Below are 25526 nucleotides of genomic sequence, written 5' to 3'. Positions count from 1 at the left end.
AGTCATCAAGATGGTGTGGTACTGGCAAAAGGATAGAGACATCCGTCAATAAACACAGAATACAGAAATACAGGCCACCTATATGATTAGTTTATTTCTGACAAAGGTATAAAATCAATTCAACAGAAAAAGGATAGTCTTACTAGTGAATATTGCTGGAGTAACTGGTACCCATATGCCAAAACAAAACAATCTATATCCTATACCATATAGGAAAATGAACTATATCATATAACCTAGGTGTGTGGTAGGCTATACTGTCTAAGTTTATGTAAGTATACTTTATGATGTTCACATGACAAAATCGTCTAATGATGCATTTCTCAGAACGTATCCCTGTCATTAAGCAACACATGACTGTAATTAGGCATAAATCTAATAAAAGACGTATAGGACTTCTATGTTGAAAATTACAAAATGCTAGTGGAAGAAATCAGAGAAGGCCTAGACAGAGAGACATACTGTAATCATGCATTGGAAGACAGAGAGACATACTGTAATCATGCATTGGAAGACAGAGAGACATACTGTAATCATGCATTGGAAGACAGAGAGACATACTGTAATCATGCATTGGAAGACAGAGAGACATACTGTAATCATGCATTGGAAGACAGAGAGACATACTGTAATCATGCATTGGAAGACAGAGAGACATACTGTAATCATGCATTGGAAGACAGAGAGACATACTGTAATCATGCATTGGAAGACAGAGAGACATACTGTAATCATGCATTGGAAGGTCTCACATACTAAAAATATTAACCTTCCCCAAACTGATCTATAGGTTTAATAAAATTCCTGTTAAAACTTCAGCAAAGTTTTCTTGCAGACAGAGACAAAATTAGTCCAAAATTTATATGGAAAAGCAAAGGCCCTAAAATAGCTAAAACAATCTTGAAGAATAAAGTGTGAAGAATCATTCAGCATGAATTAAAGCTTACTATATAGTCACAGTAATCAAGAGATTGTGATACTGTTCACAAACATACAGATCAATGGAACATAAAAGAAAACCAGAAATACACCAAAACAAACATACTTTCCTGATTTCTGAAAAAGATAGAAAAGCAATGCAATGGGGAAAAGACAGCCTTTTCTTTTTTTTTTTTTTAGACAGAGTCTCGCTCTGTCGCCCAGGCTGGAGTGCAGTGGCCGGATCTTAGCTCACTGCAAGCTCCGCCTCCCGGGTTCCCGCCATTCTCCTGCCTCAGCCTCCTGAGTAGCTGGGACTACAGGCGCCCGCCACCTCGCCCGGCTAGTTTTTTGTATTTGTTAGTAGAGACGGGGTTTCACCGTGTTAGCCAGGATGGTCTCGATCTCCTGACCTCGTGATCTGCCCGTCTCGGCCTCCCAAAGTGCTGGGATTACAGGCTTGAGCCAGCGCGCCCGGCCAAGACAGCCTTTTCAATGGATAATGCTAAAGCAACTGGACAACTATAGGCAAAAAAAAAGTGAACCTCAACCTAAATCTCTTGGGAAAAGCTGAGTGCTGGGAGAAGCTGAGGAAGGGTTTGCATGTCTGACATAATGTAAAAGAGTCTTGGAACATGTCCAGGGTCCAGGGTCTAAAACCCCTTGTGGCCTTTGGAATACCAAGCTCTGTGCTAAAGGGTGGAAGGCAACCCTGATGCACCATAATCTAAGCCCAGGGCATAAAATCCCTCGTGGCTTGGATAGAATGGAGGGTTCGTGGCTCCTTGCTCCTTGCTCTCCCAGGATCGATTGTATCTTGAGTTAAAAGAACCTGCTCTCCATTATCTCAAGTAGCAGCGCAAATGCTAAACCATCACAGCTATAATCATGTGCTTGCCCTTTTGACAAGGTTGAAAAGCCACAGTATGAGGGAAGAAATAGCAATTCACACTAACAAAGAATTATAAAATGCTACTTTATATTTTAATGGAGATATAAAATATGAAAAACAGACATCAAGGATACAAATCAAATTTCTGCTAGTGGTTACTTTTGGAGTAAGAAGTAGGACTGAGATTAGTAGAAAAAAGGCACTTCAATTTTATGTATAATATTATTTCTTTTTAATGAAAAATAAACTCAAAGTAGAATAAAACATTAACTACCATCAGTTCTGAACAGTGTGAACATGAATGTTTTATTACTCTCAATAATTTTTAGTAGTGTTTTACTGACAAAAAGCAAACAAAAATGAAAAAGATAACACTGGCCCCCTGCCCTGGCCAAAACAAAAGTTCAGACAGCGAAGACAATTTTCTCCAAGCCCATGATTTGGGAGGGCTGGCTCTCACTCTCTCTTTCCTTTGCAAGTATATCCAAATACTTGTATATAACTCCAATCAGGATTAGGAAGGTAGTCTGTCTTCTGCTGGGCTGGGAAAGTGGCAAGAAGTCAAAATAAAGTCCAAGGTAACCGGAATGACAAAGGCTGTAAGCAACAGGGAAAGCTAACATTTCAGAGGCTCTCCATGGTGCACCAAGGAAAATGCCCCTTTTGTTTCTCCTCAGACTCTCGGCTGAATGTGAGGAGTGCTGTGTCACGGCCCTTGTCAGAGGATGATGGAGCATGGCAATATGGAGAACCCCAGGAGACTCATGTCCAGTATAGAAATGTTCCTTCACAACAGCAGGTCCTCTGTTTGGAAGGAATATGAGGTAACGGACACAGCACACTAAGATTTCTCCAGCATCCAAGACAAAATAAGCCTTCATTGAGGTGGTGTCCAAATACAGGCTGCTGCCTGCTCTCACAATAACATGGAGATACAATCAGCTCTATTTAGAAAACCCATTAGTCTGAAGCAGGGAAAAACATACTCTCCATATTTTAAAAAGCATACCACCAATGACTATCAAATCAGCATTTGAGGAATTCCTAATGTAATCCTTGCCATCATAAAGGATTTCCCAGGACATAGATTAGGGATTACTCGGGACAAACAGAAAATAAGGTATCAAAGAAAAGAAAAGGCAAAGAAAAGCCTCTAAGAAAACCTGTTTCTGGAGTTGCCACTGTCCCCGACAATGGTACTTCCTCTTTCCATCAAATAATTGTTCACTGGAGCTATTTTCTTATGACTCCTCCTTATGATAAGCAAAATTTTAAAGTCTGAAAAGGTACCCTAAATCAATACATTTACTTCCTACCACTGTCCTCAAAAACAAAAAGAAATCATTGAGTTCCCAAAGATACATGATATGTTGATTTCTAAAAGTTACATTTTTTTCTTTTTTTCTCTTTAAAATTAAAGAGGATGACTGCGTATTAGGTAAGCACTAAAGAAGCAATTTAGATTCAATTTCTCAGATTCAATCTCTCAGAGGAAATGGAGAGAGAAAGTAAACACAAAATGAAGGGAACACTGAAAAATATAAGCAATGTGGGCAGACATCTGATCAAGGGCAAGGCAAAAACAATAAACAGGCACACTTTACTATGTGCCAGACCCACAAACATGGAGGTTTCTTTCTCTCTAAATGATATTTCTATACCCTCAGAGAAATCAGGGCTATAAACACCAGACAACAAGTACAACTTCACGATGTGTTTTCTGAGGACCAGTTCAAATTCTAGAGTGAAATTCAGTCTTAATATACATAATCTCTCTAAAAAGATATAAGCAACCTCCACCACATATATTCTCCTTTACTACAGTCTCAATTATTAAGTTTCTGGGTCTCTCTCAGCTGCTGCTTTTTTTTTTTTTTAATTATTATACTTTAAGTTCAAGGGTACATGTGCACAACATGCAAACATGTGCCATGTTGGTGTGCTGCACCCATTAACTCGTCATTTACATTAGGTATTTCTCCTAAAGCTATCCTTCCCCCACTCCCCCAATCCCATGACAGGCCCTGGTGTGTGATGTTCCCTTCCTGTGTCCAAGTGTTCTCATTGTTCAATTCCCACCTATGAATGAGAACATGCAGTGTTTGGTTTTCTGTCCTTGCAAAAGTTTGCTCAGAATGATGGTTTCCAGTTTCATCCATGTCCCTACAAAGAACATGAACTCATCCTTTTTTATGGCTGCATAGTATTCCATGGTGTATATGTGCCACATTTTCTTAATCCAGTCTATCATTGATGGATTTGGGTTGTTTCCAAGTCTTTGCTATTGTGAACAGTGCTGCAATAAACATACATGTGCATGTGTCTTTATAGCAGCATGATTTATAATCCTTTGGGTATATGCTCAGTAATGGGATCGGTGGGTCAAATGGTATTTCTAGTTCTAGATCCTTGAGGAATCGTCACATTGTCTTCCACAATGGTTGAACTAGTTTACCGTCCCACCAACAGTGTAAAAGTGTTCTATTTCTCCACATCCTCTCCAGCACCTGTTATTTTCTGACATTTTAATGACCGCCATTCTAACTGGTGTGAGATGGTATCTCATTGTAGTTTTGATTTGCATTTCTCTGATGGCCAGTGATGATGAGCATTTTTTCATGTGTCTGTTGGCTGCATAAATGTCTTCTTTTGAGAAGTGTCTGTTCATATCCTTTGCCCACTTTTTGATGGGGTTGATTTTTTCTTGTAAATTTGTTCAGCTTCTTCTTCTATATACAAACCAAAATCTCTCCACTTAACTTCCCAACTTGAAACCTTTCAATGGTTTCCCACTGTCTATAAGAATAAGCCCTACTGTCCGAGCATAGCATACCAAAGTCTTTCACGGCCTGCCCTGTTTCCTGCCTTCCTCCCCAGCATAATACATATCATTACTTCCCAGTTATTGACTACTTTTTTTTTTCAGACAGACTCTAGCTCTGTCGTTCAGGCTGGAGTGCAGTGGCACAATCTTGGCTCACTACAACCTCTGCCTCCCAGGTTCAAGTGATTATCCTGCCTCAGTCTCCCCAGTAGCTGGGAATACAGGCACACACCACCATGCCTAATGTTTTGTATTTTTAGTAGAAATGGGGTTTCACCATGTTGGCCAGGCTGGTCTCGAACTCCTGACCTCAAGCGATCCATCCACCTTGGCCTCCCAAAGTGCTGGGATTACAGGCATCAGCCGCCGTGCCCAGCTCCTACTTACTACTTTTCACTAGTCATATCAAACTGTTGTAGTTCACTGCACATAAAGACATTTCATACCTCTGTGCCTTTGCTTCCTATGTACTCACATCTGTCTAGAATATTCTTCCCTCACTGTCGCCAGATTAACTAAATCATTTTCCAGGAAAGTACCCTCTTCCAGCAGACCTAAGTCCTCCTTAGTGTTCTCAGAGTATAAAGCAAATACTCAATCATCTTACTGAACATTTGCTATACTGCCAGGCACCGCTCAAGGCACTGGGAAGATGGCAAGGTACAAAACAGAGAAAGTCCCTACTCCTACAGAGCTTACAGTACCATGAGGGGAGATTGACAATATACAAAAAAAAAAAAAAAAAAGAAATGTAAGTCAGATGTTGGTAAGTGACAAGAAAAATATGAACAAAAGGAGGCTAAGAGAATTATAGGAGACAGAGGTGTGCTATTTTAGACTGGGTGAGGAGAAAAGGAATCTCAGACAAGGTGTCAGCGAGGGAGAGAATGAAGCAGGTAGCCTGGTGCATTCCAAACAGGGAACAAAGTACAAAGGCCTGAGGAGGGAGTGTGCTTGATGTGTGTGAGGAAGAGTAAGGGTAGTTTCTGTTTTTTGTCTTTTTTTTTTTTTTTTTATTTGAGATGGAGTCTTGCTCTGTCACCCAGGCTGGACTACAGTGGTATGATCTCGGCTCACCACAACCTCTGCCTCCCGGGTTCAAGCGATTCTCCTGCCTCAGCCTCCCAAGTAGCTGGGAATATAGGTATGCACCACCATGCCCAGGTAATTATTTTTGTATTTTTAGTAGAGACGGGGGTCTCTCCATGGTGGTCAGGCTGGTCTCGAACTCCCGACCTCAGATGATCCACCCGCCTTGGCCTCCCTAAGTGCTGGGATTACAGGCATGAGCCACCGCACCCGGCCTCTGTTTTTTTTTAAAAATCAACTTGAGTTCTTAGAAACAGGCTGCTGGCCGGGCGCGGTGGCTCAAGCCTGTAATCCCAGCACTTTGGGAGGCCGAGGCGGGTGGATCACGAGGTCAGGAGATCGAGACCCTCCTGGCTAACACGGTGAAACCCCGTCTCTACTAAAAATACAAAAAACTAGCCGGGCGCGGTGGCGGGCGCCTGTAGTCCCAGCTACTCGGAGGCTGAGGCGGGAGAATGGCGGGAACCTGGGAGGCGGAGCTTGCAGTGAGCCGAGATCGCGCCACTGCACTCCAGGCTGGGCGACACAGCGAGACTCCGTCTCAAAAAAAAAAAAAAAACAGAAACAGGCTGCTATGAGATGCACAGGCCTTAAGGGAGCAAGTGTGGACTCAGGGAGACTGGTCAGTAGGCTACTCTAATAACACAAGTAAGATATGATGAAGGATTTGGACTAAAGTGATAGGAAGCAGTAGTCAGATTCTAAACATAGTTTTTGAAAGTAGAACTGAAAGAAAAAAAAACAGACTAGATGTGGGGTATGGGAGAAAAAAATCACGAATGACTCCAGTGTTTCTTCCCTAAGCAATTGGAATAAATGAAAAAAGGAGAAAAACTGGCAGAGCAGTAGATATGGCACAAGGGGCTGGGGTGAGGGAGGCAGGGTAGGGAAAAGGGAGGGTATCAAAATTTCAGTTTTGGATATATTAGGTTGAAACATCCAGACAGAGATATTAAGTAGGCAGTTGGAAATCGCAGTCTGGAATTTAAGGGCAGATCACAGCTGGATGTATAAATCTGGCAGTTATTAGAATACAAAAAGCATTTAAAGCTTCAGGACTGGCTAAGTGTAGGGGATGAGTACAGAAGAGAAGAGGTCCAAGGACTAAGTCCTGGGGTAACTCAGGTTTTAGAGGTTGGGAACATGAAGAGGGCCCAGCAAAGGAAATATATGTCTAGCTTAGCTTCTTGAGAGTAGACACTACTGTTTTTGTCTCTTTATCTCTAGCTTGGAACCCAGTGCCTCTTGGTCTTTAGTAGTTATTCAGTAAATAAATTAAACTGCCTTTGAAACCCAGCTAGAATCTAGAGTTATTTCCTAGAAGTTCTCCTGGTAAGGCATGAGAGTCTAATAACTGAAATATGACCAGTCTAGTAAGGACATCTTTCCAGCTACCTGCAGCACACACTGAACTTATTCGGAAACAGCATACCATACCACTGCTACATAAGCCACTAAGAAACAAGGCCCAGATGAAGCCTTTAACAGAAAAGAGTCTGTTGATTGGAAAAGCAAACAGTATGATGGTCAAAGGCCAAGAATCAGAAAACAGAGACTTTTGCTCTTCTGTTGTTTCACAAAGTAAATAAACATGAGACATATGACTGACTGTTCAGTTTTTTGTTAGTCCATTATTGCCATAAGCAGCTAGAGAGGCTAAACTTCCAGCTCTACCTATCAGTAGAAGGCTATAAAAAGGATAATTGGGCACCAATAAGAAATTATAAAGGTCTTAATAAGTATGTCTCCCTTCAGTCTCCCAAACATTTTACTCTTTTCATCATAAAAATTCAAATGATTCAGATTTTGCATTTCATTGTGGAATAGGGAAACAGATATGTGAATCTCTGGATCATCTTTAAAGTCTTCTATTGCCAAAATGACTAATCACATAGAAACAGATGTGTGTGAATAATCCAACTGACTCACAAAGTAACTTTGCTACCATAAAGGACATTCAGTTGATCATGTCGGCTCTTTATTCATAACCTCAAAGACATTTTGAGTAACTTTTCTTACTTTATGTCAAAGTTAATTAGAGCTATTTCATGTTTAACTGACACGAGAGGAAAATGAAAGGAAGAAGAAAAGCTCAGGGAAGCGAACTAGGAAGGCTGTAGTGGAAGTTAAAATTTACAGGAAAATTGAGTTGAACACTGATTTTTTTAAAAATTTCATTAAATGGAAAGGAATGTTTTCTCCAAATAAATGGTTACCTCCATCCTATCTGGAAACTAAAGCTCAATTTTATATGAGACACTGAATGATGTAGAGGGTCAAATTCCACCTTTTACTAACTATACACAGTACTATGTGCTATTCACTGACATTTTACAGAGAGATTACGGATATAATTTGGAAGAGAAAGAGATAAGTATAATACTAATACTCTGTATATATATAGCTATTTCATAACAAATACATACTTCATAACAAATGCGTTTTAATGCAACTCCTCTGCTGTTATTCGCCACTCACTCTGGCCATCAGCATAAATACTATTAGAGTTCCTTTTTAAAAGCCTAATAGTTCCTGGCATACTGCAAGGGCTCAAAAGACATTTGCTGAGTAAATGGGTATTCCACAGGGGACTTGTATGAACAACTACTAAGGAACTGGTACTATAGTAGATATATGCCAACTTTGGCTGTCCAGCATCTGAATGCCCTTCTGATTGTTAGAAAACCAAAGATAGGTGAGATGCAGGAACCACTTCCTACTATACACACTGAAGAGGAGTAGATATTCTCTTTCTCCATTCCTTGGAAGCTAGAACATGGGAAGCTGATATAAGACTGTCTAACTATAACTGGGATTTTAAATCTTCAGGAGTAATGCAAGGACACAAGGTCTAACAGAGATTATTCACAAGAGATACAGAAAAGCAAAGAAGTCAAAAGCATGGCTTTAAGTGTCTGAGGGCAATGAAGAAAAGCTCAGGGAAGCGAACTAGTAAAATGACTAATGATGTAAAATGACCAGTGTCAGAAGCATGTTGTTTGTACAGTAAGATACAGAAACCTTGGCTGTACCTTGCTTCCCATCAATCCTGCTCAAACTTGAAATTTTCTAATCTTTTCTATTCTGTAGGCCACACAATATTCATTATTATTTTACTAAATTCCTCTTCTACTTTGGTTGGCCAGAATTGATTTCTGTTGTTTGCACTAAGAAATCGGTACCAAGGAGTGGATTACAGGCAATAGTTCCTCAGGTAAGTAAGCGCAATTTAGGATTGGTTTCTGTTCTAGAAGAGGCCAGTAAATATCATATTAGTGTTAAAGGGATTCTGTAAGTCCTTGACATAGAGTAATGAAATAATTATCACCTGTGGTCACACAGACTGTTTTAGAGAGTGCTGTACTGTGCTGGTGATTTAGAGAGAACAGAACAATATGCGGGGCATGAAGAATTCAAAACTCTGAGGTAGAGCATCTGCTGTTCTAAGGATACAAAATAGCTTAAATAAAGAAAATGTTAAGGTCAAATCTCCATAAACTAGGCTTTAGGCACTGACTGAAATGTAGGTACTGTTAAGAAAATGATCTTTTTTCTCTTACAAAAATAGAGCTGATGTAACCAGAAAAACAAACGCACAGAGTTTGATGCTCTAGGTTGCTGAATTACAAGTCACTTAAATTTGCATACATATTGATACTATTACATATACAATGGAGAATTGATTAGAAAACAAAAAGAAGGAGAATTGGAATGGAGGTACACAGGAGGATTCTGACATGAGTAAGAGTATCCTAAATCTCTAATTCTCACTTAGGCCCCTCTTGCTAACTGGGTAGCCCCTCCTCCCCTGTCAAATGAAACTGATCTTTTCTTGCTTACAAAGGCAGTAAAATCCCCCTGCCTGAGAGAATTTTCTTCCAAGAATAAACTTATTCCCCATTCGCTCTGCTCTACTAGCTCAGATAACAGCATGTTCAGTAGGGTTAATTACAAAACACCAAAAGAATTGCAAGGCTTTAGTTATTTATATGGAAAAACACATAGAAAATAAGTATGTGCCAGGCACGTTGGCTCACGCCTGTAATCCCAGCACTTTGGGAGGCTGAGGCAGGCGGATCACGAGGTCAGGAGATCAAGACCATCCTGGTTAACATGGCGAAACCCTGTCTCTACTAAAAATGCAAAAAAATTAGCCGGGCGTTGTGATGGGCGCCTGTAGTACCAGCTACTTGGGAGGCTGAGGCAGGAGAATGGAGTGAACCAGGAGGCAGAGCTTGCAGTGAGCCAAGAACGCGCCACTGCACTCCAGCCTGGGTGACAGAGCAAGACTTCGCCACAAAAAAAAAGAAAAAGAAAAAAGAAAGAAAATAAGTATGATAACGGAGATTATTATTATTATTGTGTCACTCATGTCCTTCTACCTCTTCTCCATTACAAATCCTAAAAGGACCCAAAAGACATTTCCTACTCCAAGACCTTGAAAATATATTAGGAAGTAGAGCACTCATATATCTGAAAACACTTTATAGGTCAGGGATGCAGATAAGAGACACTGAAATCAGGTTACCCATTTCAATTTAATGAAGGATGGGAGAAACCAAGCGGTGGCATTGAATCACTAGTGCATGGGAAAGTAGGTATAATTACATAAATAGCAAGGCCAGAACAGCAAGTAAAATAGTCCAAATGCATGAATCTTTTGCAATAGCTAATTGGTCATGGAGTCTTTAGGATTAGAATAAATAAGTGGTCTATGAATCCGTTTCAACAAAAGCACTGAAGCAAAAGCAACACCACTTCCCTAAAAGGAAACAGAAAGACATTGTCACCACTAAAAACTGGATGATGATTCTTTATCATATTCCCATTTAACTCTTCAGTAAGTATGCATCTTGAAGAACAAAAGTGATACCAGTTGTTCTTTGTCAGAGTAGACAGGTCTGCAAACTCAAGGGTAAATGTGAAAAACACAATACAGCTCATGATTACATCCAGTGACTAACTTGCAAAACTCTTATTTCATATTTCTAGGTTTAGAGGCTTTAGAACCCGAGAGGCACGTCTGCACTAGTGCTACAACAATTATTCCAACTGGAAGCTGAGACTTTCAAGTACTGAATTTAAGTTCTACAAATTACTAGGAAAAGTCATCCCCTACCCACAATCCCCACTTAAAAATCAGCTTGTCGGCTAGGATAAGTAATCTTGACTGTCAAGGAGAAATGCAAGAGGGCTAATATACGAGTGTGGATGGAACCCTGGTGGTATCTCCTGGTATTACCAGGCCTAGTGGTAAAAAGTAATCTAAGACTACTAAAACCCAATACAAGTAAAACTACCAAGAGTGTAGATTTTACCAGAAAAGACTGAGATCCACCCCTCTCCCCCAACAAAGAGGTACAGAACATCGTCCAACAAAGTTATCTGCAGGCAAAGTTAGTTGCAAGCAAAGAGACAAAGGCAAATAATGGAAGAGGGAAGTTGTAAATCCCAATTATAGCCCCAGTGTAGAAAAATGAGAGCATCTGTCCACATGTATATTTTGTTCTTTCCTGTTTCGTGTAATTGTTTGTGAACTTTAACTAACTTTCCTTTTCTTTCTTCTCTATTTTTCCCATTATTCTGTAAACAGTATATACCAGGGTAGTTAAGTTTACAACTGAATCAACAGATTTAAAGATATGGAAATAAAGGATAAATGAATACCACCCAAAGATCCAAGACTGGGAACTAGATGCAGCAATTCATAAGACTTAAGTTATGTCATTTAAGGAGAGAGAAATGTATTTTCATTTGTGCAAGGAATGCATTAGGGCAGATAAGAATAATTTTTAAAAATGTAATAATTTTTAAAAATGGGGAAAATGTATGTGTAGATATTGAAGAGTCCTAATAGAAGACAGTAATATATACTATTTTTTTTTTCTGAATTGTTCCTATTTGAGGGAAAGTCCCAAGATCAGAGGAAACAAGATTTTACCCCACCTGCAGAAGCTAAAATGGAGCAGATAATCCACCTCCCTATATCTTGAGATGGGGTGTGAGTATGTGTCCTAAACATAGCCAGTTGGTCCCATGCAGATTTTTGATTCTTGGGGAATGAAGTAAAGGTGTGTGAGAAAACCCATTAGAATATGAGCTCCATGAAGGTAGGAACTTTGTTCACCTCTATTAACTGCACCTACAACACTGCTAGTCACATGGTAAGTACTTAGTAAATATTTTTTAAATGGAGAAAAAAAAGGACAGTGAGAGATTATTTTCAGCACTCATGAGGGAATAAAAAGTCCAATGATGTAGCTGCTAGTGTCCAGTGGTAAAGTCCAGCATGTGGTGTCTAGAGATGACACTGCCAGCAGCAATATATGAAGCATAACAAGAGTTCATACTGTATCTATCCCTGACTCCCTTGGTTCCTGTCTAAAGCTGGTTCTCCATCCTACCTAACAATTCTTTTCTTTTCCCAATAGTCTTTCAATAAATTCCTCTCCTGACTAAAGTTAATCAAAGCTGGTTTCTATGACTCCCATTCAAGAATACCAACTAGTACAGAAGTATAAATGCACTTAGAATAATTATACCATCAGGGACAGAAAACAACTCACTGTACAGTTAGGTGCCACATGAAGACATTTTGGTCAACAGTGGTCCCATAAGATTATAATGCAGCTGAAATATTCCTGTCACCTAGTGACATCTTAGCATCGTAACACAACATATCACTCAAGCATTTGAGTGATGCTGGTATAAACAAAATTACTACACTACTGTATAAATGTATAGCACATAAAATTATTTACAGTACATAATACTTGATAATCAATGACTATGCTACTGGCTTACAGACTTATACTATTTATCATTATTTCAGAGTGTACTCCTACTTACAAGAAAAAGAAATTAACTGTAAAACAGCCTCAGGTAGGTCCTTCAAGGAGGTATTCCAGAGGAAGGCACTGCTATCATAGGAGACAAAGACTCCATATATGTCCTGCCCCTGATAACCTTCTAGTGAGAACAGATGTGAAGGTGGAAGATACTGATATTGATCCTGACCATCAGGATCAGGATAGTGTTTTGTGTGTGTTTGTGGCTTCATTTTCAATTAAAAAAAAAGTTTAAAAAGGAGAAAAATAAAATAAATTTTAAAAAATTAAAATGCTTATATAATAAAAACATAAACAAACAAAATGCTTTTGTACGGCTGTACGATGTGTTTATATTTTCAGCTAAGTGTTACTATGGGAGTCAAAACGTTTTAAAAAATTAGAAAGCTTATAAAGTAAAAAAGTTAAACTAAGCTAAGGTTGATTTACTATTAAAGAAAGAAAAAAAATTGTATAAATGTAGTATAGCCTAAGTGTATAGTGTTGATAAAGTCTATAGCATTGTACAGTAATGTCCTAGGCCTCCACATTCACTCACCACTCACTCACTGATTCTTCCACAGCAAATTCCAGTCCTGCAAGGTTTTCATGGTAAGTGCCCTAGACAGGTATAGCAGTTTTTATCTTTTATACCATATCATCACTATACCTGTTGTATGTTTAGATGTACTTAGATACACAAATACTTACCATTGTGTTACAATATTCATTACAGTCACATGCGGTACAGGTTTATAGCCTAAGAGTAATAGGCTGTACCATATAGCTTAGGTGTGTAGTGGGCTATACCACCTAGGTTTGTGTAGGTATACTCTATGATGTTCGCAACATAAAATCACCTAACGATAAATTTCTCAGAACATGTCCCTGTCATTAAGCAATGGATGACTGTAGGTACGTATTCATGTATGTATGTATGTACATGTATATATATGTATACGTGTGTGTCTGTCTATATACAAAAAACCTTTTGTAGTAGACTAGAAGTTAAATAAACTGTGATGACAGACTTATGCTCAAAGCTATTTTATTTATTAATCTAACAAATCCATTAATATGTTAGATTAAACCAAATGAAACCAGATATTAAAGCATTTTTTACCTAAAAAAAATTTCATCTGGTTTAACCTAATATACCTAGGTTGTGTTAAATGATAAAGTAGTATCTATTTTCCCCTACTTAGTTGTTCTCAGATAGTTTTTAAAAGTTACCTTAAAAATCTTACTTAATTCATCTAATATTCTTAAATGCTTAGCTTTAAAACACTACTAATAATACCACAAAGTCTTGTTATATGGCACTGATTGAGACTTATAGAATGTCAACCCCCTTAAAATCTATAAACAAGAGACAACTTTGGGGGAAAAGTAGACACATTCAATAAGAATGAATTAGAATCACAGAATGAATTAAAGTCACAGGCATTCTGTAACCAAAAGAACAACTAATGTGACTGACATTCAGGCTGTTTGTCTAAAACTCCTCCAGTCAAATGGGTATTCATATTACCCTTAAAGTCATTAAGGAAGAAAAGCGCATAACTTTTCCAGTAACCAATTCTAGTTATCAATACCCAGAAACCTGTTTTGGGGTATTTTTTTTCTTGTATGTTTGCCTATATCATACATGCTACATTTCCTTTTACATTTACAGAATTAAAGTTAGTTCCTCATTAGACAACATTTATTAACTCTTCATATATTTAAAGTTAATTACTAATTTAGCCCTCAGCATTTCTTTGTTTTCACCATCCTAATTCCTTTAATATTTCCTCAAGAGTCTATTTTCTAGTCCTTTTCTCATATTCATATTCTGTGAACTTACTGCACATTTGCCAAATCTTCCTAACCGGAGAACTTAGTATATCCTAAAAGCAGATCCAACATGAATGAACAGACTAATTTGGGGGGTAGGTAAAAATGTACCCCAAAAAAGAAGATCAAAAAGGAATCAATGATATGGAGTATGCAGTAGGAGCTACCGGAATTGCCAAATACCCCATCATTCTTAATACAGGTGCAAAGCTAAAAGAAATATGCTGTAGAAAATGAGATAAAATAGGTTTGCTCTTGTGTTTCTGCCTTTTCTTTAAAATTTTTTTAACAAGGTCCAATAACAAATGATTACATTTTGCTCTAACACAAGAGATCTTAACTGTCATCACCACGCTCTAAAGTGTTTGGCCAATGAGGAATTTTTTACCTGAATGGCACTTCTTCCTGTGGAACATCCACATAGTAACGAATAAAAAATCTCTCAGAATCTTCTCGTTCACCATCAGTAACAACGCTGCCATTAAGTTTGGATACTGATGGCAATCTATAAGTTAAAACCAAAATAAAGACATTTTTTAAGATACTTATATATTTAGCTTTAGAAATAAACTAATTGGTTTGTGGGCCAGTCTCATTTTCTTGAAAGGACACATTTGATGTAGTTCCATTTGTATACAACTACTGACATGAACTAAAGTGGTCTAAACTGGAAAGACAAAAAAAATTGAATTTCACTCACGTGACACTGAACTTCCATAATCTTACCTCCTCTTTCAAAACAAGATTCTAGGCAGCACTGTCCAACTTAGATTAATATAATGAAGCCACATATGTACTTTTAAATTATTTAATGGCCACATTTTTTAAAAATAAAAATTAAACACACGAAATTAATTTTAATATTTCATTTAACCCAATGTATCCAGAATATATAAACATTTCAACATGTAATCAATATTTTAAAATGAGCTAATTTACATTTTTAGCCATATAAAATATTTGAAATCCAGTATTTATTTTACCCTTATAGCACATTTCAATTCAGACAAGACATATTTCAAGTACTCATAGCTACACATAGCTAATGGCTGTCATATTAAACAGCCCAGTCTAGGGAGTAGTCAGTAAAACTGGGTTATATAATTCAAGAATTAACTTACTATATTTGCAAAAGAATTGTGTAAAGAAAATAAAGCACAAGACCTACTGCAAGACGTATTCTTCTTCAAAGAAAAGTATGCTCACATTTATTTCTTCAGAAAGATATTAGTGTGTACGTTAACAACTACAAAGCAGTAAGGATGTGCTAGGCATAGCTTGTCACAAAGATCAACAACCTGTTTAAAGAACCACTCTTCTTTAGAGAACCTTAAAGCCTACAGTTCCCCTTTCAAAACTACTATGTATAGTATACAAAGAGAAAAAAAGCAAAGCTCTATGGCCCTTGCATTTTAGCCCAAATCTTATTTCTGCTAACGGTTCATACAAAAATAAATACTCATGGGAAATTCCCAATTATGTGGAGGCAGCGGCTGAGACACAAAAGGTAAGGGGAGTTAGAGAGAAGATAATAATGGTGGTCATATTTAAGTCAATCTACTTCCAAGAAGAAAATGCAGATGCTGCTCTCTTAAGTTTTCCACGAGTGAAACAGTCCAAGTTTCAGGAATTTGCGCTCTGAATAATCAATACGTAACAGAGAAAATGAGGACAACCATAATAGAAATGGCTCCCTACTGTATGTACTTTTACTTTGTGACCCCAAACAGGACTTCAAACATTCTAAGTATTAAAAAGCATAAAAACAGATTTGTAGAGAAATTTTTCAGTGGTGTCAGCAGCCCAATTACATTTCATGTTCTCCTCATCATATTGCTCGCATTCCTTTTCATCAGGATTTGGAGCTACAGAGGCAGCTCCTTCAAGCACAGTCTGCTCAAAGGATGAATAAATTCATAGTGCACTCCCACTAAACAGGGCATTATTCCTTTAATGAAACAATAAGGCCTCACAAAAATAAAGCAAAACAATCAGGACAACAGACCTGGCTATTACCAATTTCCTTCGCTCCTCAGTGGTATAAGGCTGCAGAAGAGGAATTCCTAATAATCTCACTTCTTCCAGTTTGGGAAATGAATTTAGCTTATCAATGTCTTCCCAGGACTGCAAACCTAATTTGAGAAATATATTAAGTAAATCCAGAGATGCACACAAATAACAAAAGAAGCAGAGCAAAAATATTAGCTCAATTAATAACTTCTGAAATGTTAAAAATGATCATAAACTAAATGGTCTGAAAGTTTTCTTTATCCAAGGCAAGAGTAGAACATAGTTAAAACCACAAAAACTTCCCCATAGCCTCTCCTACCTCTGTGATCCAGGGGTTAAGAAAGAAGAGCGTCATTGTCTAACATCCTCTCATCTACTCATTTTCTACCAAAATGACTTATAAAGAGGGATCACTGGTAGTTTCATCAATAAGCAGGATGTATGCCATGATTACATAATTTAAAGAAAGCTATGTGACCAACTCATTTCATTCAAATATAGACTCATGGGATAAAAGTATTGATCAGAGTTGATACTAACATACTCAAATTTTTACCTGAAAAATTCTAAAATGAGGCAAGGTTGACAGAACCAGAAACTAAATACAGCTGTCCCTCGTATCTATGGGGGACTGGTTCCAGGACCTCCTACAGATACCAAAATCCACAGACGCTCAAGTCCCTTATATAAAGTAGTATAGTATTTGCATATAACTTACACAAACCCTCCTGTTTACTTTACTTCTAGGTTACTTTTAATAGCTAATACAATGTAAATAATTGTGATACTGTATTGTTTAGGGAATAATGACAAGAAAAAAGTCTGTACGTGTTCAGTACAGACACAACTACCCTTCTTCCCCCTATATTTTCGATCTGCAGGTGGTTGAATGCATGAAGAGTCCATGAATATGGAGGGGTGACTGTATTATCAATTTGGTGACAGGAGAGACAGAACTAAAATTTAAAACAAACAAAAACAAAAACCTGAACCTCTGAGTAAGGAGAATATGTAACAAATTAAGATTTTTAGTCCTAAAATGAAACTCTTCTTATAGCTATGAGAAAAATGTATTCTCCAAGTCAATACTTAACTTCTAAGTCAGGCAGGTCTTCTACATAGGAAAAACTTTTCTATAATAATGAAGCTGGTCAAGTTCACAATGTATCAAGTCTATTTCAGAGAACAACATAGTCCCATCCTATTTTTATCAACCTTCAGCAGGGGTAAAGACAGAGGAGCAATTTAGGAGGTCTCTGGTGTATAACTATCCCAAGTCACAACTACCCTCATCCCTTAGAATGGCATTTCCATCAAGGAGGAAGAATAGTTAGCTCAAGGGTGTCAAGGTATGAAATAAACAGCTTCCTTGTGCAAAACACTGGATTTTAAAACTTGTTTCCCACTTTTAAAACCTCTATGATAAATTAAACTAAGTTTATGCTTTTTCAGTTGTAGGTTAGAGTTATTTCTAATTACACAGGTGTTTTAAGAAATTAGCTAAGACGGCCAGGCGCGGTGGTTCATGCCTGTAATCCCAGGACTTTTGGAGGCCAAGGTGGGCGGATCACGAGGTCAGGAGATCGAGACCATCTTGGCTAACACGGTGAAACTCCGTCTCTACTAAAACTACAAAAAATTAGCCAGGCGTGGTGGCGGGCGCCTGTAGTCCCAGCTACTCGGGAGGCTGAGGCAGGAGAATGGCATGAACCCAGGAGGCGGAGCTTGCAGTGAGCCGAGATCGCACCACTGCACTCCAGCCTGGGCAACAGAGCAAGACTCCTTCTCAAACAAAAAACAAAAAAAAAAAGAAAGGAAATATGCTAAAAGACAATATCCAGAGAATGAGAAAAAAAAGTCACAGACTGGGAGAATGTATTTGCAGAAGACATATCTCAGAAAGAACTGTTATTCAAAATATATGAAGAACCCTTAAAACTTAGCAATAAGGAATAAAAAACAACCTGGCTACAAAATGGGCCACAGACCTGAACAGACAGCTCACCAAAGAAGATATACTGATAGCAAACAAGCATATGAAAAGACGTTCAATATTATACATCATTAGAGAATTGCAGGTTAAAACAAGATACCTCAATGTACCTATTAGAATGGTCAAAATCCAAAACACTGAGAACATCAAACTCTGGTTAGGATGTAAAGCAAGAGAAACTCTTGAACTGCTGGTGGGAATGCAAAATGATACAGCCACTTTGGAAGACGGTTTGGCAGTTTCTTATAAAACTAATCATACTCTTACCATATGATCCAGCAGTCATGCTCCTTAGTATTTACCTAAATGAATTGAAAACTCATGTCCACACAAAAACTTGTATACAGATGTTTACAGCAGCTTTATTCATAACTGCCCAAACTTGGAAGCAACCAAGATGTCCTTCAGCAAGTAGGTGAGTAGATAAAATAAACTGTAGTACATCCAGAAAATGGAACAGTATTCAGCACTAAAAAGAAATGAGCTATCAAGCCATGAAAAGGCATAGAGGACTTAAAGACATATTCCTAAGTGAAAGAAGCTAATCTGAGAAGGCTACATACTGTATGATTTCAACTACATGACATTCTGGAAAAGGCAAAACTATGCAGATAGTAAGAAGATGAGTGGTTGCCAGGATTGAGGGGTAAACAGGTGGAGCACAGAGGATTTTTAGGGCAGGGAAACTATTCTGAATGTTACTACAGTGGTGGATACGTGCCACTACACATCTGTGAAGATCTGTAGAATTTACAACACCAATAGTGAACCCTAAGGTAAATTATGGACTTCAGTGATAATGATGAGTCAACATAGGTTCATCGATTGAAATGGTACAAATGTCCCATTTTGCTGTGGGTCACTGACAGTGGGGGAAGTTGTATATATGTGGGAACAAGGGGTATACGAAAACTCTCTGTACTTTCTGTTTGATGTAAACTATAAACTGTTCTAAAAAATAAAGTTTATCAATAAAAAAGAAATAAGCTAAATATATTCATTCCTGTGATACACAGGATCAAATGTCAATAAACTGACAATCAATTACATATTACATACAGATACTAAAAAAGTCAGCATTTGAAAAGACATAGCAGGTTGGGATTCCTTAAACTAAGTCCAGAAAAAATAGTCTATTTTGTAATTCTTTGTACTATTTTTACTGTGTCTTTTAATATCCAGTGCATGAATTTCATTTCACTCTTTTCATAGCATGACCCCTTTAATGTATAAAATATAAACTGTCAACGTAATGCTATGCCACTCAGTATTTATCAGATCATTTATGAAAATCAGTGTCTTAAATTTAGCCAATCATAGCCATCTGCACGTCATATAGAAAATTCACTCTAAAAAAGGTAAAACTGTGACTGCAAGAAATATACTTTCATTGTATTTCATGCATATGCTCAAGTTAATTTGAATGTAGAATAAGAACAAGCCTGAACCTCACCTGACTTGTGGAGGCTGATGGATCGAAGATTAGGAAACAACCTGGCCAATGAATCATCAGGCTCCTCAATAGCATTCAAATGATTGTTGGCTAGGACGAGGGTATCCAGTGAAGGAAACATAACTCCTAACTTTCGTATTTCAGTCCAGTCTTGGAGGTTATTGTCTGTTATATGTAGTAGCTTAAGAGAATGACAGCAAATAGAAGGACAAGACACTGTTTCATAGTCATTAAGGCACAGGAAGAGCTCCTCCAAACTGCAGAGACAAAAGGAAATATTTCATGTTTAAAGCAGTTTAGTTTCTACTTTATATCTATTTTCATTCATTCAATAAATAAATAAATAAGTGCCTACTATATGTGAGACTCTGCTAGGAATTGTGGAGAAAATACCAAGATGTCTTCCTGATGTTCAAACTATAGCTGGAAAGACAAAACCTAAAGTACACACTGAAACAGCAAAGAATGATGTAAGGTGGTGCAAAATTACTTTTGTGCTTCATTAAGTACTAAATTAAGCAGTACTAACTGTAAGTATAATAGTCATTCACATAACAATGAAATTGAAATTATAGTTAGAATAACCAGGAAAGGATGCATGGCCTTGAAGGAGGGGAGGACTTCCACAAGTTGAGAGGACATAGAAGAAAATTCCAGAAACAACATGAACAAATGTTTAGAAGTAGAAATAATAACTATCATTTGTTGAATCCCTACCCTGTGTCAGACCCTATACCAGGTGTATTACAGATTTTATCCCTACTTCTGCAAGGTAAATGCAATTATGCCCATTTTACAGACAAGGAAACTGAGCTCAAAGAAGTTAAGTAGCTCATCAAAGGTCATATGATTAGTAGTGAAACTAGCACTTAAATGCTCATTCTATGCCATGCTGGGTGTTGGGTGCAGTGAGGAAACCAATCTCATTAGAGTGAGAGTGCGAAATTAAGATGGAGTAAGTTGGGTGGGACAAGATTCCGAAGGGCTTTGAGAATTTCCATATTCATACAGTCAAAGAAACTATAGCTTCTTTAAATTTCCTTTGCACACTTACATGTAAATACAAAGATAGAGACAAACGAAACATAATAAAGCATTTTTTAATTGACTAAAATATAATTTCTTTCTTAACTTATTGAAAATAATACTAGGTCAATTTTCCCATCAGATCAGCTAGGCACTTAATCATCTGAATGTTAACACATTTTAGTGATACTATGACTTTTTCCTCCCAAAGAAAAGGGCTGAGGCTCAATTCTCATAACAGAAGATTAAAATGGAGTAAGGCTGAGTTGATTTAGAGTGATAAGTGCTTCTCAGGGGTGTTTTCTAGCCCAGAGATGACATATCCCATGTCTTGGTGCTACTCAACACTGAACATGTATTCCACTGGAAATGCTACTAGATTACCCGCACATTTTCATTCCAATAACTTCGTTTTTCTAACCTCTTTCTCCACTCAATCTGCAGTTCTAGTATTTCTTGGGTGGGAGATCAGCAGTAATCCTACGTACTAACACAGATGGCAACATAGCTCCCTCGCCCTCATGCGCTCTGGGCTTACTCTGGTAACTCCTGCAGTATCGTGTGGACTGTCTCCCAAGAAGCTTTGCTGTTGTTGAGGACAAGTTTGCGAACCCCAGAGAAGGACCCAGCACATGTTCTTTCTAAAACCGACAAATTCAGAGGGTTGGAACTCAGGTTTAGAAACTCCAACTGAGGAACATTTGACACAATTTTACTGACCTAAGGAGAAAAAAAGAAAAGCATTATCAGGCAGTAATCAGAGCTGTTAAATAGCAGTCATGCTCAAGAAAGCCTAGGGGAGCGGGTCTCCAGGCAAAGGGCTGTTTACATCAAGGAGTCCTATTTAGTATCGATACTCACAGAGGCACATAAGTGATTTCAACAAACCTTGGCAAATAATTTAATCTTTCAATGAAATAGTGGCAGAACTGACTGGCACATAACAGAACTTAATGGTAAAAAGGAAGATTTCCTATGTTGCCTTTAGAAAGGCTTCTGATTCTGCTCTATGTGATGTTCTCTTTGATAAGTGGAGAAAAGATAGTTTTGATGACATTTCTTACAGAGTTGAGATTAGTTCATATAATTCTCTTTGAATATCTCCTTCCTTTCATTCTTAGCAAAATATTAAGGCTAATTAAAGGTTAAAATTCACCTGGTAATAATTCATGTGTTAAGTTTGATGATATTATCACAATCACTTAGAAAACAGTTTCAATTTGGTTCAAAGATGTACCAAACTTTAAAATATGTTTACTCAAAAACAAACAAAAAAAATCCACAACTATATAATGAAAGGGAAAACAAGATTATCAACGATTTAGCTACCAACTTGGTAGACAAAAAGGAAAAAAAGAAAATGAGCATTACTGACCTTAACTATTTGGTCTGCATGGTACTAGTCTCTTTGATATAGTTAATTCATTAAATTCTCAGAACAACTTGCAAGATAATACTACTTTAATTTGAAAAAATGAGGAATCTGAGGCTCAGAAATGTTAAATAATTTCACTAAAGTCTTACAGTTACAAAGATCAAGTCTGGGATTTAAAATTCAGAGTCATTTTTCTTTCCAATATGCCATATTTATACATCAAAAATATAACTAGAAAAAATGAATAAAGAAGACTGAAGACTATTTGGTACAATCTGTGAGAAGGATCAGCTTAAACAAGTATGAAATAAATGCTAAATGTCCAGTAAATGTATTAAGCATCAAACAGCCAGGCAATGTTGTAAGTAAAAGTTATAAGAAAAAGATAAAAGAGTAGTTAGGATTAGTTTCAGAGTAAAAAAACCTGGGTTCAAACAAGGTTCCAACACTTCCTAGCTGTGTGGTTTCAGACAAGTTACTTAACCTTTCCAAATCTCAGGTTCCTCATTTGTAAAATAGGGAAAACAGTTCCCATCTGTTGGTAGGATTAAATGAGATACACATATAAAGTGCTCAGCATAGCAAGTGACACATTTTTTTGAAACTTGTTTCCCTACATCCCTCCCAATAGCATGTAAGCGCTATAAAAGCAGATACAGTACTTACCTACTTCACTACTGCATAGTGGGCACTTATTTAATGAATAACTTAATGGCACTAAATCATTTAATAAATGTAACTATTATGAACATAAGCACAGTATGAACCATATTCTCAACCCTGGCTACTCAACAGAATCACTGACAGAACTTAAAATATACTGATTCCAAGGTTCCACCATAACTACTGAATCAGAAGCTTCATAGGTGGGACAAGCTTCAGGGTTGCGACCTGAATATCTCTCTTTTCAGAGCTCCAGAAGTAATGCCAAAAGAGTATCCAGGAGGGAGAACCATGGGTAGAAAGAAAAAGTAACCCGTATTTTACATCAGATCTACTGTGTAAACATTCAGTTCAGGAGCTCTAAAATCAGTGAGAAGTAGGTTAATTCCAAGAAGTTTCAGAAGAGTGGGTGAGAAGAAAAAGTTCCCTGCATTCACTATTTCACTTATTCCACACACTAACCCTATAAAGTGGGTACCATTTTTATCTTCATTGTACAAATGAAGAAACGAGCTGACTTTTAGAGAAAATACACTAGGCTTCTGTTTAAAGTGTAAGGAATTTATACCAGTGTGCACATATCCTCTTGCTTGATCCCTTTTGCAATCAAATGGTATCAAACAAATATATGGCTAGTATTTGGAGCTTAGTCTGTGACTAAAACACAGCTAAATAGTTCATGCTGGAACCAATCTACACTGCATTCTATGACTGAATACCGATATGAAGAACTTTCATACAGAAGATGCTTACCAGCTATACTTAACCTCTTTGTGGGGGTGGGAGGGGGACAGGAAATATGCTCCAACTAAAACATAAAGAATAACTCAATTATAGGACAACCCCAGTTAAATAAAAATAAAACATAAACTCTTTGCTAACTACTACCACTCATATTTTTTATAATAAAGAGGAAAACACTTTAAAAATAGTCAATTTAAGGGTTTTGAAACAATTTCTGGGAGGTTTCCCAAGGCTAGCAGATATATGACATAATCACCACAGTCTGCATCAGCATTACTGCACAGGGAAAATAAATATTCAGAATAATGACTTGTTAACTCTAGAATATCCTAAAAGATAAAACTGGACTAGAATTTAACCATTCAAGCAGGAAAAATAACAAATGTTAGAAATAAATGAATATTTTCTTTAAAGGGATGAAATAAAAAAGGTTTTTTTGTGTAACCTCAAACTGATAAGGCTCAGGAAGACATAATATTCACTACACAGATAAATTTACTTATGACAGAAAAATTTCCCAGTACCAAAAGCTGACAAACATTCCATGAGTTTCTAGGGCAGTATACTGACTTCTCTTTTTTAAATTCTAAAAATAAAAAAGACTCCTCCAACTGGAATGAGTATGCTTATGTGCAGAAACATGGAGATGAACTCAGATCACCTTTAGGTTTCCACAATTCTATTATTTAATAGGGGATCCTTTACCTTGGCTTCTAAAAAGGAAGAAATTGAAGATTTAAGAAAAATGGGAAAGGGTTTTAAGATATCAATCTGTCATCTGTACCTAAGCTATTCTCTACCTTACCTGAGTGGCTACTTCCTCCCTCCTCTCAACCACTAGGTTTAATTTCTTTCATAAAATGGTTTTGATAAGTAATGGAGTAAAAAGAAGGTACCTTGGGAAAGGTCAGACAAAGATCTACTCAGCCAAAAATTCAAGTCAAAAGCTAAAAAAAAAGCATTATTTTTAAACATAGGTGCCCAATTTTAGAAGGGTGAATGCAAATCTTTGCCTCCCCAAAAGTATTACTTTTCTCATCCATATTTATCTTAGTCTCTGGATATACAGCAGCCAGCAAATTAAGCTACAAAATAAGTTACTCATAACCTATAATATTCTTGGTCATCTAAAAAACTAAGGGAAAAATTATACAACTGGTTCCACATTGCCCTATCAGTACTGGCTGAAATAAATTCCGTTAATGGCTAAGGACAAATTATCTTTTTGGTAATCAGATATATGGGTTATAATGGGGTTGAAATGTAATGTCCTAAAACTGGCGACCTATGAAGCATTTGTAGCCTGGCAAAGAGTTTAACCAATCCTAAAAATCAACATTCTTTTGTCATATTTCTCCCTTCTCTATGTTCTGATATATCCTCTAGAAGACTGGGATCAACTACAGTTAAGGATAAAGAGGAAATACTAAAGGAATGATGAAAACAAAAATAAATTGGAAAATGGATACCTGAAAGTAACAGCAACAAATATTTACTTGAAAACTGCCTGAAAACAGACAATAGAGCACTTAGGAATATGCAAACTGAGTACAAATACAGTATAAATAAGTATGTGACCCTCTGGCTACATGTCAATGTGGCTTAAGAAAAATTTAACATAGACCTTTGTCTAGGCAGAGAAAAATGCTGAATTACTTAGTTTACACACTGTGTACTGATCCGTATTATACACATCTTCCTCCTGAAGTAGCAACTACATCACTATTAAACTGTTCCCAGTAATTGGCAAAAGCTTATATACATGGTCAAAGCACAAAACCTTTGTAAAATTTTGTATTTCCAAAGAAACAAATTTGAAGTGCAGATAAAGCACGTGTGGCAATTAAATGTTGCAGAGGACCAAGAAGGCACAATC

At 37.3% G+C, this 25526-nt stretch overlaps 1 protein-coding gene across 7 annotated transcripts in view; it reads right to left on the bottom strand.

The window, feature by feature from the left end:
* TBCEL (tubulin folding cofactor E like) overlaps nucleotides 1–25526 on the bottom strand; it is a 72611-nt gene that overhangs the window by 14599 nt on the left and 32486 nt on the right. For 6 of the 7 annotated variants that reach the window (XM_010357004.2, XM_010357002.2, XM_030918341.1 and 3 more), the window contains 4 exons: nucleotides 21407–21588; nucleotides 19843–20099; nucleotides 16392–16518; nucleotides 14775–14891 (listed from right to left, as the gene is read on the bottom strand). In XM_010357004.2, coding sequence (XP_010355306.1) covers nucleotides 14775–14891; nucleotides 16392–16518; nucleotides 19843–20099; nucleotides 21407–21588 — 683 coding nt within the window. The remainder of the gene's footprint in view (nucleotides 1–14774; nucleotides 14892–16391; nucleotides 16519–19842; nucleotides 20100–21406; nucleotides 21589–25526) is intronic. The other variant, XM_030918340.1, reaches the window with a different exon arrangement.

Source organism: Rhinopithecus roxellana, chromosome 15 (assembly GCF_007565055.1).
Source record: "Rhinopithecus roxellana isolate Shanxi Qingling chromosome 15, ASM756505v1, whole genome shotgun sequence".
NCBI lineage: Eukaryota > Metazoa > Chordata > Mammalia > Primates > Cercopithecidae > Rhinopithecus > Rhinopithecus roxellana.
Note: the sequence above shows the minus strand (reverse complement) of the source record. Positions and strands in the feature narration are given on the sequence as shown.